This window comes from Silene latifolia, chromosome 1, assembly GCF_048544455.1.
Source record: "Silene latifolia isolate original U9 population chromosome 1, ASM4854445v1, whole genome shotgun sequence".
NCBI classification, from domain to species: Eukaryota; Viridiplantae; Streptophyta; class Magnoliopsida; order Caryophyllales; family Caryophyllaceae; genus Silene; species Silene latifolia.
In genome coordinates this window covers 109,870,859-109,888,796 of record NC_133526.1, presented here as the reverse complement: position 1 = coordinate 109,888,796, position 17,938 = coordinate 109,870,859, and the positions used below count along the sequence as shown (strand labels likewise).

The 17,938-nt window shown below is 39.4% G+C and overlaps 1 protein-coding gene across 1 annotated transcript; it reads right to left on the bottom strand.

Annotated features, from left to right (window-relative positions):
• Window positions 1-11,346: 11,346 nt before the first annotated feature.
• On the bottom strand, window positions 11,347-15,252 carry LOC141608387 (calcium-transporting ATPase 12, plasma membrane-type-like). The gene has a single exon (XM_074427748.1). The coding sequence runs from the start codon at window positions 14,990-14,992 to the stop codon at window positions 11,921-11,923; it is 3,072 nt and encodes a 1,023-aa protein (XP_074283849.1). The 5' UTR covers window positions 14,993-15,252; the 3' UTR covers window positions 11,347-11,920.
• Window positions 15,253-17,938: the final 2,686 nt, after the last annotated feature.

Here is a 17,938-nt window from a genome sequence, read left to right as displayed (position 1 = left end):
TCCTCCACGTGATTAGCATAAATAGGAGCCTTCGCTCCTCATATTTCTCACGCGAGTGTCCGCCCTTCTCTTCTCCCTTTGCATTCTAGACCTTTGTTCTTACTTTTTGGCGTCTACGTGCTTGAACATTCGACCACGTAAGCTCGGATCCTTCTGAGTACCAGCCTCGTTTGCATGACCGACCAATTTGACCAACTCCACAACTAATCAACTTAATTAATCTTAATCGTTTTCCTCTTACGAGGGCACTTTCGTCTACATTCGAGTCGAGCATCACTAATCGTAAACTTAGTTCATCTCGTTTCGTCAAACATGTAAGTCTGAGGGTGTAAATCTCTCTTTTATTTATTGTTATTTACTTTTTCTATCATTAATGTAAGGTTTATGTCGAAAATACTTCTTAAAACCGATTTATAAAACCACGCTCTGAAACCCTTTTTACGGATTACCAGAAGACAAACCGTCGAGAAAGGACGCAGCAACTGTTGCGCCTCTCCGAAGGAGCGCAGTACCTGCTGCGCCTCTTCGTGAGGCTGCCGCAGTTCCTGCTTCCTTTCTTCTTCCTTCGTCCTCTGTAATTCATCCTCTTTATTCGTTTTCGTTTGTTTTCTTTAATTCTTTGACATACGATCATAATCATATCACATGTATATTATTCATCATTCATTAGTATATAATTCGTCACTTAAATCCAGCTTAAATCCCTTATAATCTCATATTTGCGGGTTTTTGTCATTAAAATCAATCCGGGTTGTAGAAATTCGATTCTTTCATATCGGGTTTCCGGAATTCGACCTTTGATATATTTTCATCTGTCTATTGTCATATTCGTCATTAATTTGTCATTAATTCGTCATGTTTAACCTATTTTGTTCACCCATGTCACTAATCAATCATTCATTCATGTAAATAATCCGTTTAATTCCGTCTCATCCATGTTTTGTTGCTTTTATGACCATGAATCACGTGTAAATAACCTATTAATCACTTTCATCCGAGTAAATATCATTAATCAATCCATTAAAATCACCAATTAATATTAACGATTTGCAGTTCCGGCTTCACGGCTAGAACTCACCCTTGGAGCAGAACAAAGAAGCTGCTGCGCTCTCTTCCAAAGGGCGCGATCTCTTCTTGCGCTGTTCCAGGTTGAGTTATGTCTCTGAACTCCGTTGTTGCTTGACCTAGTTTAATTAGCTTACGTATAATTGACTATTATTCGTATTACCGCCTACTGATCTGTTCGTTAATTCGTTCGTTAATTCTTTCTTTTACTTCTTTTTCTCAAATTATCCGTTTTAAAGGTATTCTCGACATAAATCAATGAAACCCGATGTAATTATTGTAATCTTCATTATTGTAATTTTCTTTATTGTTTTTATCATATTTCTTTTATTCGTTGTATGCCTTCATATGTAATTGAGCATTAAATCCTACTTCGACCCAATTGTATGCTAAATTGCGTGTTCACCGACTTAGTCTAATTCTTCACATGTTAGGATTAAAACGTTGGATGTTGCATTGCATGCATATAATCGACGATATATCAAGTATAGACGATTTCCCTAATCATTAGTAGAGGCCGCTATCGAGGCGGGCGGGAATAGGTGTTCGATCAAAAGAGCTTCCTAATACGTACCCTCAGCCCTTACTCCAGATCTCTGTGAACATTCGTGTTCATTGGCATCCACGAGAGTCATTCTAGACATAGAATGCTAAGGGTAACGATTGCTTAGTGTTCATGTCACTACTTTGTGTCTTGACAAGACACGAGGTATTCGAACGGTTCCAATTTCCCATAAAAATTGGTGGCAACTCCACAAAATGCAAACGCTTGTTCTCTCTCCCAAGCGCCCCCGTGGGCCCATTGTCCACATAATCACACTCTAACTATATCATTAGTCAAATTCAAACATAATGCGGTATTAGCATGTCAAAGGACGAGGCTAACGCCATTCACACACCCACACATAATAATCATTTTCAAAACATGTCATACGCATTACTTTTTTCATCCAATTTTCACATATTAACTAACATGTACTAAATGAATAACTACATCATGTAAAAATCCTATCAACTTGTATAGAACACCACATTTCACATAACCTTTACACACCGACAAATAGCGACCACTCCTATAACATGTTATGCTCATCAACTATTTCATTCAACTTCCACACATCATTATACACCAAAAGAACAAAGATATCATGCAAGAAATTTAGCAAAATTATAACACACATGTAATCATGCAACATTTCACTTCACGTTTCCCGACTCGTAACCACCCAGGTAGTAACCAACCGAAACAATAAGATCTAGTTTTGAAATGAGGGATCCTACTCACCCAAAACCGACCTCCTATTGTACTTATATCGGGTTCATTTTATTAGACACTCCTATGTTCATTTTGGTTCATTCGTTTAGGTTTCAAAATCGGCGCTCTGATACCACTTTGTAACACCCCCTTCTTACCCGGCCAAGAAAAAAGGGAGATGTTACCATCTCGGTTTCCCGATGCGGTAGATCGGAGATACAATAAAGAAATATTTATTATAAATAACAAGTTTAGTGATTACAAATGATAAACTAATGATAAATGTAAACTATACAAATTACAAGTCGACTACCATCTATGTCATCTATATTATGCTACTCGACTCCGAGTCCAAAGCGCGGCCGAAATCCTGATCACGTCAACAAGCAAAACCTGTACTCAACCTGCTCCCCTATGATCGGAAATATCATATGGATCGACACAGGCCGCCCCGGAAATAGATGACGATTACACAGACATACAAATGTCAATTTCAATAAATAAAGTGTGATACGACTCAAAGTGTGTGAGTATGCAACAAGACTATAATATGAATGAAATGCTATCAAACAACCATCGTCATGATACCGGAACACGCCCAGACATACCGACAACCACACTGGTACCGAAACACACCCAGACATACCAACAATTACAAACAGGTACCGGGACACGCCCTGACGTACCGGGTCCGGAAGCTAACCGAATCCCCTGCCAGACGTCGTGTCTCAACCACACGAGTTCTTCCGTAACTCAAGCCATTAGTGTACACATCCCTCTTGGAGTGGGAAGCTCCAAGAAGCGACTAAATCGTAAGACGGTCTCCCATCCGCCTTACGTCTCCATAACATTAAGTAATTCACCAAGTCCTTCGACATACAAGACAATTCAATAAATGCAAGATACCGTATAACATGCCAATTACCAACCCATTCAATGCAATTAACGAATATCATGTTATAATGCAATGACCATTAAAATACGACTCACATGACCATTTAAATATATTAAAACTGAGTGGGATTGACCTACCTTTTAGCATACTCCGTAAGCAATCCGGCTAATAATAATCTTCCACAAAACCGACACCTAAATATAATAATTAAATATATTAAATTATTAACTAATCTAATTAAATTAAATACGAATTCAATTAATTAAATAAAAACTCGTCTTAAAGTTATTTAAAAACCCGACTCGTACTCGCACACAAACTCCCTCCTTACAACCACTACCTCCGCTTCCACCGGGGACCACCACCATTGGCCATGGTGGTCCATGGCCACCCCCACCACTGCAGCAACAACCACAAGGTACGAGAGGCACGAAATTAAATTAGACTAAGCATGTTTTTGTAGACGACCTAGCCATAGCGAGAGCAATTAACGATATTATCAACTCATATGTTTAACTTGAGCATTTACATAATTTGCATGTGTGACCCGACCTCCTTAGACTCTTCCTTTTTATTATTGTTTCATAAACCAAATCATTTAATCAATCGATAACCGACCTTGATAGAATTCACCCCATAACAACTTATATAGAAACTCCCGTCTCCTTGTGTTCGACCCCTATTACTACATTCATATGTATCTAGGGTATTTATCTTTGATTAGGTTGCGACATCCTATCACTACTCATTATTTACATATAATAGGAATGGAATTTTTATTGGAGTCCTAGTATATGTAGATGATATGATAGTAGTGAGTAACAATAGTAATGCTTGTGGTTCGTTTAAGCAATTCCTCGACAAAAGTTTTGGAATAAAAGATCTAGGCAAGCTAAGGTACTTATTGGGCATTGAGGTTGCACATGGTCCAAAGGGGTTGTTTATTAACCAACGAAAATATGCGTTGGGCATAATATAAGAGACGGGATTACAAGGGGCGAAACCGGTACACATACCCATGCAACAACATCACAAACTTGCATTGGCTCGAGGGGATGTTCTGCGTGATATTATGAAGTATCGAAGATTGATCGGCAGACTTGTTTACCTAACCATCACTCGTCCTGACCTCGTTTATGCTGTGCACACATTGTCATAATTCGTCAATGAGCCGCGAAAAGAACATTGGGATGCGGCACTCCGAGTTGTTCGTTATATTAAAATGAATCCAAGCAAGGGGATTATTTTACGTAAAGACGCAAGTTTGCAACTCAATGGCTATTGTGACTCGGATTTTGCTAGTTGCCCTTTGACGAGGAAATCATTGAGTGGATATTTCGTGGCACTTGGGGGGTCACCGGTGTCGTGGAGAGCAAAGAAACAGGTCACGGTGGCTAAGCCAACGGCGGAAGCCGAATATTGAGCCATGGCTGGAGCGACAAGCGATTTAATTTGGTTAAAGGCATTCCTCGCTTCTTTGGGCGTGTTTCATTTGAAGCCGATTAATTTATTTTGCGACAATCAAGCAGCAATTCATATTGCAAAGAATCCAGTCTTTCATGATCGGACCAAACACATCGAGATTGATCGCCATTTCATTCGACAACATTTGATCAATCATACCATCAATACCTTTCACGTCCGAAGCAAAGAACAGGTAGTTGATTTATTCACTAAAGCTCTCGGGGGTGAAGCCTTTTATCATTTACAGTGCAAATTGGGACTTGGTTTACCAAATGGTCCAACTTGAGGGGGAGTATTAGAGGATCAATATCGAATAATATCATATCCATATTATTCGATAATATTCGATAATATTTCATATCTTCCATATACATTGTATCCGCTTGTATATTTCGCTTAGTCAAAGATTATGATATTTTCTTCCTTGTATGTCGATATTAGTTACCCTGTATGTAGCTTAGTGAAGATCTTGTACATGCTATATATTGTACTCCTTGTTTGACGATGAATAAGAACGAGAATTTAACTCTTCAACCTTGAGCATTGCTTCATCGTTTATCAGTAAAGGTCACAACTTTCTCTTGAATCATGTCACCAATCAACTCACATCTTCTTTATCTATGTTCATCCGTTGTCGTTCATTGTTAAAACCCATTGTTTGTTTATAAAGTCGATTAGTGAGTCCTAATTAGTGGTTAGAGTCTTAGTTAGTGTTTAATGGTCTAAAAATCGTGTCTTTAGCCTTTTCGCACCTTCTCTTGGGTTCGACTCTTGTTTGCAGTATATTACTTTATTAATTAGAGTAGTTTAGAGTCTAGTTAGATTTATAAATTGTTAATTTGATGGTTAAATCAGTTAATTAGCGACACCCGCTTTATTCCTGTCGGTCAATTGTTGTCTTTTTTTTATTTTAGGAATGAACTTGATGAACAATTTGATCATTCACGCTCAATTTTGTCCACTTGTCCATTTAGTAATTTGAGCTCTCCTCTTTTGTTGGTCTTTGGGCCAAAATTAAAGGACAACAATTGACCGGAACGAGGAGTATTACATTTCTCTTGCAATTGAAGGAATTTGCCGTAGAGAAAATTTAAAGGATTGCGTATTTTATTGTTCTACTTTCCTAAGAGTTACTTGCTGCATTTTCCTAGTTGTGCAAGTCTTATATAGTAGTACTACTTTTTTATTTTAATCGATTAATCAATTGAAGAATTAACTTTATTCTTAGTTAATTACTTGTGATTAAGGTAAATGAAATCAAAATAGTCGCACCAAATTCCTTAGATATTCAGTTTCGTTCAGTAATTCACTGGTGATTTCTGTAATAAGAGTAAAATTTACACGTGTTTGTTTTCTTTAATATAATCAGTTTATTATTGTCAAAAAAAAAGAGTAAAATTTAGTTTCGCCCTTGGTAATACACATTGATATTAAAAGTGTTTAATCAGATGGTTTTCTCATTGATATTCCTCCGTCATATATACAATGATACAAACATATCTTAAGGAAACTAATCCCATTGATTGAGCCTAGAATCATGGGTTGACCATTAATTATGGAGAGTCAATCTCCTAAATAGGTTAGCTAATAACAAACTAAATATTACAAGGATAATATCAAAACTATATGGAATATTTACATATTCTAATACACCCCCTCAGTCGAAGCGGGAGGTGGTCGGATGCTGAGACTGGCGTGGAAATCGTCGAACAAAACTTTAGGAAGCCCTTTAGTGAACACATATGCAAATTGGTACCGTGACGGAACATGTCGGACTTGAACTTGACCAAGGGCGACCTTTTCCCATACAAAGTGTATATCCAGTTCAATATGTTTCGTACGCTGATGATTGACTGGATTTTCCGAAAGATAAATGGCAGATACATTGTCGCAATAAACCAGTGTTGCTTTACGAATAGGACAGTGTAGTTCGAGCAACAAGTTACGCACCCAACATGATTCGGCGACGGCATTGGCCACACCTCTGTACTCGGCTTCTGCACTAGATTTAGAAAGTGTCGGTTGTCTTTTCGAAGACCAAGAAATGAGGTTATCACCAAGATAGACACAATAGCCGGATGTAGACCGGCGGGTATCGGGACAGCCTCCCTAATCAGCATCGCTGTATACAGTAAGATTGGAGGCAGAGGATTCGGTGATGTGTAGGCCATAGTGTGACGTTCCCTTCACATAGGGAATGATACGTTTGAGGGCACCGAAGTGAGCATCACGGGGATCGTGCATAAATAAGCAAATTTGTTGCACGGCATATGATATGTCGGGTCGAGTGAAGGTAAGGTATTGAAGAGCTCCGGCGAGACTACGATAAAGGGTGGGATCAGAAACAGGGGCACCGGCAGAACCACTCAATTTCGACTTTGTGTCGACTGGAGTTTGAGCAGGCTTGCAAGATTGCATCTTAGCGCGAGATACAATTTCCTCGACATATTTTTGTTGGTGCAAAAACAGTCCCTTAGAATGGCGGACAGCAGCAACTCCGGGAAAATAATTTAATGGGCCGAGGTCGGTCATAGCGAACTCGGAGCTGAGATGGGTCATTATCTGCACTCTTAAAGAATTAGTAGATGTGACCAAAATAATGTCATCAACGTATAACAACAAATAAGCCGTATTGTCACCGTCGCGATAAATAAAAAGAGAAGTGTCAGACTTGCTATTTTGAAAACCAATGGTCGAGACAAATGTAGCAAATCGATAGTACCACGCGCGCGGTGCTTGCTTAAGGCCATAGAGAGATTTCTTGAGGAGGCAGACATGACCGGGGTGAGTGCTATCCCGAAAACCCGATGGCTGATACATATATACCGTTTCAGCCAAATTATCATGAAGAAATGCATTCTTCACATCAAGTTGCCGAATGGACCATTTCTTTGAGACGGCAAGGCTGAGAACCGTCCGAATAGTAGTGGGCTTGACCATGGGACTAAATGTCTCGTCACAATCGACACCAACCTGTTGAGACCTGCCATTGACAACCAACCGAGCTTTGTATCGCTCCAAATCACCATTAGCTTTGAATTTATGCTTAAATAGCCAAATACAACGAGTAATATTGACATCGGGGGGTCGAGGCACAAGAATCCAAGTCTTATTCTTAATGAGCGCATCAAATTCATCTTTCATGGCATTTTTCCAATTAGGCTCATTAAGAGCGTCAATAGGATTTTGTGGCACAGGAGACAGGCTAGTTGTGGCGCTTAAATTCATTCGGTGAGTTGGTTTGAAGATACCATGCTGAGCACGGGTTGTCATTTGTGGAGACAAGGTGGGTTGGGTATTGGGAGGAGAAGCCGTGGTTGAGGGAGGTGTGGGGGACGGTGAGGGGGCAGTGGACACAGTGGGCGTGTGGACTTCCGGGGGAGTAGGAGGGATAGGGGTCGACACGGGTGTGTGGGGTGAGTGTGGTGTGTTCGGAGCTGCGGGTTCGACACTATGGGGTGAAGGACGCTGGATATGGGCAGCCATATACGGAGTCGGGTCGCTAGATAAAAACTCGTAAGTGGAATTGGTGGGAGAAAATGTTTCGGCAAATGGGAAGGTAGACTCATCAAACGTAACGTATCTTGCTATGAAAATTTTTCGAGTGGCCAAATCTATACACTTATAACCTCGATGATTAGACGGGTAGCCGAGGAAGACGCACGGTGTAGCACGGGGAGCTAGCTTGTGAATGGTGGATGGAGGGATATGGGGAAAGCATAGACATCCGAAGGTGCGGAGGTGTGTGTAGGCCGGAATTAAGGCATAGAGACTAGTTGTAGGTGAGTCGAAGAGGTTGGCTTTGCTAGGTAGGATGTTGTGGATGTAAGTTGCCATATCGAGGGCATGGGGCCACATATTGGGAGGCATGTGAGAGTGAATAAGAAGGGTACGCGTGATATTATTGATGGTACGAATTTTTCGCTCGGCCTTACCATTTTGTGGTGATGTATGTGGGCAAGAAAATCGGAACAGCATACCATTACTAGCAAAGAATTTGTGAAAGGAGGAGTTGTCGTATTCACGACCATTATCACATTGAAGAGTTTTAATGGAGCAATTAAATTGGGTCTTTATCATGTTGTAGAAGGTTTGAAAAATAGCATATACATTTGATTTATTTGTAATAGGATAGGTCCATAGAAAATTAGTGTAATCATCAAGAAATAAAATATAATATCGATGGCCTAAATTACTTGGAATCGGAGATGTCCATAAATCGGAATGTAAAATATCAAATGGGGAAATAGTACGTGATAAAGACGGATAAAACGGAAGCTTCACATGCTTACCTAGCTGACACGAACGACAAACAGTAAGTTTAAGAGGGCTACATGAAATAGTCTTATTCTTGCAGAGGGAATTAAAAATATTGGAGCCGGGATGTCCAAGGCGAGCATGCCAGACCGTGGACGGGACAGTCACGAAAGCTTGAGGCATTGGTGGGTCGGGTTGGGTGGATGGCAGGAGAGGATATAGTTCACCCGTGCTATGACTTCTCATAATCGGCGTCCCCGTCTTGAGATCCTTCACAGTAAAGCCAAACGGATCAAATTCAACAGAGACACTATTATCGGTGGTGAATTGTCTTACCGAGACAAGGTTTTTAATTAATTAGGGACATGTAAGACATTTTTTAAGACGAGGGAATTATGTGGGGAAGGCAGAGTCATAGTACCACGACCTACTATTGGAATAAAATGACCATTTCCGACTACTATATGACGCATATTACTCAAAGAAGAATAAGAAGAGAGGGTACCGTTGTTGGACATCATGTGCGAAGACGCCCCAGTATCCATATACAAGTTGTCATCCGGCTGTTGAAGCGACAAATTCTGCATCACGGCCGCGATGTCAGTAGGAACGAGTGCTCCTGATTGCATTCCAGTAGCATTCGGCTGAGCAAAAAAGGCGTATTGTGGCCGTGGTCCTAGTATCCCCTGCGAGCGTGAGGCCGACGGACCAGGTGTCCATCCAGTCGTGGGATAAGCGCAAGGCGGAACAGCCCACCCCTGCTGTGCTTGATTCGGCCACGGGGAGAGTGGGACCCACGTCCAACCAGTGGGGGCCGAAGTAGTCTGCGAAGTCCGAGAACCACCACTATTCCCATTGCTATAATTGTTTTGAGAACCACCATTATTACCCTTCCCTCGATTATTATAGCGATTCTTACCTTTGCCCTTATAATTATTATAGTTATTCTTTGAGCGAGAATGAGAGCCACCATTGTTGGAGGACGAGTGATTGGTGTCGGTTGTGGTGTCTGGTGAAGAGGCGACAAGAGCAGACTCCGTTGTCTTGGCACGACGAGTTTCTTCCAGAGTGAGCATAGATCTTGCTTTGTAAAAGGGAGGAAGAGGGTCACTCTGTTGAATGATGGTAGCAACACCATCATAACCATCAGACAAGTGAGTGACCAATTGAAGGACTAATCGTGTCTCAGAGACGGGCGCCCCAACATTAGCCAATTGATCGGCTATCATTTTCAATGCTTGACAATACGACGAAACATTGGGATAATTATCCATATGGATATTTGTAAACTGCTGCTCCAACATGACGGCGCGAGAATTCTGGTTATCATTAAAAATATCCTTGAGACGGTTCCATGCCTTTTTTGCCGAGGCCCCGGGTTCGAGTATGGTGTTTAAAAGATTGAGAGAAATTGCTATAGATCCATTGCTTAACAATGGCATCCAAGCGGTCCCATTGGGCGTCCTTGTTGAGGATTGCATTGGCAGGAGGAGCAATATGGTCCAAAACGTCAAAAGCGCGAGCCGTGTTTAGGAATTAATAGCTCGGCCCATGAGGCGTAATGAACGTTCTCATTCTCGAGGATGATTGGAACAAAGTTCTTGATGTTGGATACGGAATAGGCAGGGTGAAAGGATGGGGAAGATGATTTTGTTGTGTCGTTTGTCATGGTGTTGAAGAGAAGGAAGAAAGGAAAAACAGAGAATCTAGAAGAAGAGGCAGCGGAAGAGGATCAGAAGAGCTCTGATACCATAAAAGTGTTTAATCAGATGGTTTTCTCATTGATATTCCTCCGTCATATATACAATGATACAAACATATCTTAAGGAAACTAATCCCATTGATTGAGCCTAGAATCATGGGTTGACCACTAAATATGGAGAGTCAATCTCCTAAATAGGTTAGCTAATAACAAACTAAATATTACAAGGATAATATCAAAACTATATGGAATATTTACATATTCTAATAGATATTCCCCAACGAAAATGTGTTCTTGAATTCGAATGAACTTGGGTTAGAGTGACTGATGATCAAACGAGCTTTGTATTCAGATTTTGGGGTGCGGATGTGCTATTTAACGCGGAGTTTAATACTTAGGAGGTAGAAGAAAGAAGTAATTATGCTCGCCTGGGATACGAAGAGAAAGGGATATAGTATATCAATTGTTACCTTATTGCTATGTAAGTGTGTATGAACATGCGTTCATAGTTTTGAACGTGTCGCTTTCTTGTGATAAAAGCTATACAGTGTTTAATGAACATTGTCCCATGTTTGGCATTCAATTGATTTGCACATCTGTGATCAAACTTTTAGTATAGTTACTGTACATGGGGACTTTTCTTGTAAAACCTAAAGGTACAGCAATAAGTTTACATTGATATTCAATCTGTAAAATACATTAATCATCAATCACTATAGGAAATAGTATCACTAACACAGTTATTTACAAAAGATAACAGGATATGCTAACGAACATTAATTGGCCGAAAAATGAGGAAGCATTCCCAACGCTCAACTGTCTATAACCCAGCGGGTAGGTGGATGGTTCTACGCATGTGGGTATGTATCCATCAGAAATGCAATCGGAGTATGTTACTCTGACAGTTGATTCACTGGAACAGTTGTCCTGATCAAGACAGTGTGGATATGTTCAGGTCCAAGAGCACAACTGCTCCAAAGAACTGTACTCTTAGGTTTAGTTTTGGTTACTTTCACCAAAACACGTAAATTAAAATTCATGTGAAGTATTGTAACTTGGTTGTTTTAGCATTTCCTATTGAACCCCATCTACACATTGGAATTTGGAAGACAGTGAGGCTGCTGGCTGCCATGCCGTGGGTTAGCTTCAGTGACATATTGAGAGCATTCTCTATCAGTTTTTCGAATAAAGGTTTACTGGGATATCATATGTTCTTCCATACTAAACAATCTGTGATAGTGCTACTTTCTTACTCCTTCAGGTTCCAATATCACTGGTTGTTTCAGAGAAAGATCTTTTTGACTCTGGCTATTGATCTTGCAATTATAGTGAACAAAGGTTCTTCCGGAACAGGTATAAGTTTAACCGTGAATCCTATAGGCCATGAAAGAAATGCCATGATAATACAAGCTCCCCATTGTTGCCAATTCAAACTCACTGTATCAGCAAATTTTTTCAAGAACTCAACCATCACAACCTGAAGGATGATTGTAATCACAATAATCCCGATAAACAAAGGAGTTTTATGAAGTCCTTCAAATATATTTTGCTTTTCCATCCTCCTTGAGTTGAACTCGTTGAAAACTTGACACAGAACAAATGTATTGAATATAAGAGTATTCTTCACTTCAGTATTCACATTAAAGATTGATGTACCTTTGAACTGCAGGATTAAGAGTATTGATATCTGATAAAAGGCTTGGCACAAGAGATTCCTCCACATAATGTTTGTGATGAGGGGTGCAGTCCTTCCAACAGGCGGCTTATCGATAAGCTCTTTGGTCGGACGTTCTGTGGCAAGTGCCAGAGCACCTAATGTATCCATTATGAGATTTACCCACAAAAGTTGGACAGCCGTCAAAGGGACTTCTCCAGCTGAAACTGCTGCCACAAAGTTAATGACAAGAGCTGCCACATTGACTGTGAGTTGGAATTGGATGAATTTTTGTATGTTGATGTAGACACAGCGTCCCCACCTTAGCACAGTCGCCACTGTATTGAAGTTATCATCAAGAATGATAATATCTGAACTCTCCTTTGCGACTTCAGTACCCTGAATTCCCATTGAAAGTCCAATGTCTGCTTCTCTTAGAGCAGGTGCATCATTCGTTCCATCACCTGTAACTGCCACCACGTGACCCTTTTGCTTTAAGCATTGAACCATCAAGAGCTTATCCAAGGGTGATGATCTTGCCATTACACATATCTTGTCAACCTTTTGCATTCTTTCTTCATGTGTGTAGTTGCGAAATTCTTCTCCTTCAACCACTTCCCCTTCACCTTTGTCAAATCCTAGTATACCACATTCTGTGGCTATGGCTTTTGCGGTGAAAACATTGTCTCCGGTAATCATTTTGATCTTTACACCAGCTCTTTTGCAGATCTCTACAGCATTCTTCACCTCAGGACGGCATGGATCCTTCAAACCAACAATCCCCAATAAGGTAAGATCTTTTTCTGTAAGCTTAGTCTCATCTAGTGCTTCATCGATGTTTGATGCCAGTTGTTCTTTTAAGACTCTTGTATGAGCAAATGCAATGCAACGTAGACTACTGGCTGCCATGCCCTCGATTATTAGCCCAATTCGCCTCTTTTGATCACCGTCCATCACTCTTTTTTCCCCTTCAGGAGTGAAATAAGAGGAACATAATTCTAAAATAATTTCAGGAGCTCCTTTCCAGTGCACATGAATAGAGCTATCAGAATTCTTCCTCATCATGACCCCACTTCTCTTCTTAGTTGAATTAAAGGTTTCAACCTGAAGAATTGAGCTACTTCTCTTTACACTCTCCATATCCATGTCTAATTCTTTTAAAGCCCAAGAGAGAATTGCTTTTTCAGTAGGGCTGCCTGATATCTCAGGCGCCTGTCCCTCAAGAGGCGTGAATACCGCCCCAGTAGTGTTTAAAGCAACTCCCTGTTGGATCAGTTCAGTAATATTTGGCGTAGTTTTTTGGAGGCCTTCTTCCTCTCCAATCCAAACATGTGTCACTTTCATTTGATTCAAAGTCAATGTTCCGGTTTTGTCAGTGCAGATAACCGTGGCTGACCCCATTGTCTCACAAGCCGAGAGTTTTCTTACCATTGCTTGATCAGCCATCATCCTTTTCATAGAGTAAGCAAGGGTGAGAGTCACAGCCAAGGGAAGACCCTCTGGAATTGCTACAACCACAATAGTAACTGCAGTCGAGATTATTCTTACTACAGAGTTCATTATAGAGTTTATACTCGTTTTACCCCTGATGTATGCGACGTTTCCATGTTCATCATGGGTGTTCCCTGTGAAATACCGTACAAGTAGTACAACGAGTACTAGAAGAGCGACAAGAAGTCCTACCTTTCCTATTGAGGAAGTCAAGCCATTTAGACGGACTTGTAGGGGGGTTTCTTCACTGACATCCCGGTTTATTGAGCTCATCATCTCCCCCCAGGCGGTGTTTGTCCCGACCCCAGTAACCAGCATTCGTCCATATCCATCCCCCACTTTTGAACCTGAGTGAAGAAACGGATTGCTTGAAGAATTGACATCTACATGGTCACTCTCTCCGGTCATACTTGACTCATCTATCAGCAGGGAATGCCCGTCTATGAAAAGCCCATCAGCAGGTATTTGATCGCCAATCTTCAACTTGACGACATCTCCAACAACAATGTCAAAGATAGAGACTTGTAGTGGCCTGCTATCCCTGACAACACTTATCAGAATGTTGTCACTGATTTTTGACAGTTTGCTGAACTGTCGTTCTTGTTTGAAGTTGCTAATGGCCGAGACAATGACAACAAGAAAAACGGCTACAAAGATGCTTCCACCTTCATACCATCCTTCTTTAAGGCCTTCCTCCTTGATACCGAACCCAAGTGAGAGGGTTGCGGCCACAAGAAGGATGATGAGGGTGGGATCCTTGAACGCAGTCCAAACAAAATAAAGGAACCCTTTCGGAGGTGGCCTAATATAGGTATTTGAGCCATACATCTCCTTCCTCCTAGAAACATCATCATTGCTTCCATGAATACCATCCTCCAAATTAGCCTTAAGAGAGCTAGCGACCTTGTGGACCCCGCCAATCGCATGAAGATCATTAAGGCTCTTCTCTCTTACAATCTTAATGAGCCTTGTTGGTTCAATGTTAGGTGAAGAAGAGGATTGTGGGCTTACTGGTTCGTTTTCTAGGATAGAGTATGGCTGGCTAGTGTTTAAGTTGTCTTTCACAATCGAAAGAAACGCTCTCAAGGAATAGATGGTGGCATAAGCGATATGCCACCTCTTTCTCGCGGTTATGGTGGAACTCATTGTACGAATTAGGGTGACACAATCAGTATTGAAGACAAAGCTACTTCCCTTTTGTTTTTTCATTTCGGAACTCCAAAGACGACTTGGGAAACACGAAATGAAATGTGTTTTTGGATGTTTGAATAATTCAAGTTGACTATTTTTTGTTGTGCTAGACCATCAAGTTTTTTAGCATTCCCTTTGTTGATGTTCTGCTCCTCCTTATATCTATGTTAGTTAGCCGCTTTCTGAACTTGCTTTGCAGCTTCCTTCTTAAATGTGCAAGCAACTTACATAATCATTGTATATGATGAAAACGAAGCTGTTAATATATGAAACCTTCAAACAGCTGGAATATTTCAAATTATACAGCTTTTCATTTCACGTTTGTTTAATTCAATCTTATTATCTTGTTGCTTATTCCCTCACTCTAATCCTTTATTTTTAAATGAACAAACCCCATTTTGAAGAAACAAAAAGTCAATGAGCTTCTTACTTTTGTGTTTTTCGCGAAAGTAGCAATTGAGCCCCATTACTTTGGCTAATTATGAAATTAAACCCCTTAAATTTAGATTATAGCAATTAGGCTCCATTGTTATGCAAAAGATAAAATTAAGCCCCTTAATCAAAATCTCATGATAAATTCAATATATCATATTACATAAGTGAAATTGATTACACTTTTTACAATATATAAATTAAAATAAAAGTTAACAATGAAAACAAAATTTAAATGAATTAGTATCAATTAGATAAGATTTTAAATTGTTTCATAAAAATAAAAATATTTATATTTTATTAAAAAACTGATTTTTTCTTAAATTTGTTAACAATTCTCTACCAAATAAAATATATATATATATATATAGAGAGAGATTGGATTTGATGATTTTGGTTCTTATGGTGAGTTGTGAGTTTGCAAAATCTCAGCCACTAGTTGTGAGTTTGGAAAATCTCAACCACTAGATTATATTAGAGATGAATGGCCAAGATCTAATCTTACATGTCATATAAAATCACTGTCATTTACTTATGTTCTTTTTTTTCTAGTGTTACTCTTTTTTTAAAAAAAAAAAAAAAAAAAATTATCTCCTTTTGTACCTTGTGTTATTATGCTTTTTTTTACAACTTTGATTTTTTTTTTCTCTTATGTTTTTCTCTAATTTTCTCATTATGTTACCTTTTTTCTTTTTCTTTTTGTACCAAATTTTTTTTCCTTGTATTTTTTTTACTCTTATTTTTTTACCTCGTGTTATTATGCTGTTATTGTGCTTTTTTTACTTTGATTTTTTTTTATGACTTTGATTTTTTTTCTTTTTTTTACCACATGTTATTGTTATTATTTGTTATTGTGATGTTATTAATTTATTACTTTGATTTTTTTACGACTTTGATTTTTTTTTTTCTTTTTTTTACCACGTGTTATTGTGCTTTATTATTCTCTTTGTTATTCATTTGTTATTGTGATGTTATTCCGGTGTCACTTTGATTTTTTTACTACTTTGATTTTTTTTACTATTTTGATTTTTTTACTCTTTTTTTTTACTGCATGTTATTGTGCTGTTATTGTGTTGTTATTCCGGTGCCACTTTGATTTTTTTAACGACCTTGATTTTTTTTCTTTTTTTTTACCACGTGTTATTGTCTTTGTTATTCTACATCGTTATTTCATTATTATTCTGGTGTCACTTTGATTTTTTTTACGACTTTGATTTTTTTTTTTTACCACGTGTTATTGTGCTGTTATGCTACTGTTATTCTGTAGTTATTGTGATGTTATTCCGGTGTCACTTTGATTTTTTTTACCAGGCGGGATCTCGTGAGTTTGGTTCTGCAATACTGGTATCAAGTTCACCACTTCTACGTTATAAGCCCAATTACCACTATATCATATCCAACCCATTTAATCCATTAATCACCATACATCTACACCATTAAAAGCACAACCATCATTACCATTCTATCATCATCATCATATTCCATCATCGTACCATACCCAATTTAAAATGAATACAAGTTTCACATCGAATCCGAGTTCGAAACAACATTTTGATATTGAGTCACTCACCAAAATCAACAAACCAAAACCCCTGTTTTCTTTCTCGTCTTTCCCAACTCCAATTTCATGTCAAGCTTAAATTAAATCAAGCAATCAACCAAGCTCTTCAAACCCTCCATTATCACCTTCATAAACCCACTGAATTAATCATCTTTATTAAACCAAACTTGGAGTTCCAGCTACCCGACTCCGTTACCGACAACATCTCTACCACCTATTCCGCTACTCATTTCGATACAGAAGGCTATCATTGCACCACCGAGCCGGCTTCGTATTTCAACCATCAGTCCAGAAGAACTCAGATCCGCAACCACCATTGAACAACCCAATTCGAGTCGCCATGATTCAAATGCGGTACCGAAATCCGAGCTCAACTACTCCGTCCACCATTGCCATGCTCGAGGTCCATGGTTCATCTCTACTCGTCCTTAGATTCCATTTGCATCCGTCTTTCAAATTGATATTGTCTTCGACCTCGTCTTCAGTTCAATAATCATACATATAATTGTCGCCATCGCCAAAACTATTGAAGATAAAGCCTTCCCCTTCGCCTCCACCGCTGCTTCTTCAGTCTCTTATGATTTGAGAAGTAGCGATGCTGGAGTTACTTTGACTATCTGAAATTCTGAAGTTATCTAATGTAAAGGAACAAACATTCTGACCAAAACTATAGTCGAGAAACATAAGAAACCGTAATTGCCACACACAGAAATTCCCAACCGAGAAATCACATGCCTATTGCCTACACAAGAAGGGAAAGAAGTTCAAAAATGGCAAAAGGAGGCATTCGTTCAGTTAGAACTGAAGTGAAGGCGCGTGTGGCCTTTCCGATGAGTTCTCTTAATTTGTGTGCATGACAGTGACATTAATTGAAGTTGATGCAACATTCTAAGGATGAGCATTTGATCGCAATTCGCCGCTAAACCTTGAATTCAATCAAATCATAAAGGAATAACTGAAGTAAAAAAAAA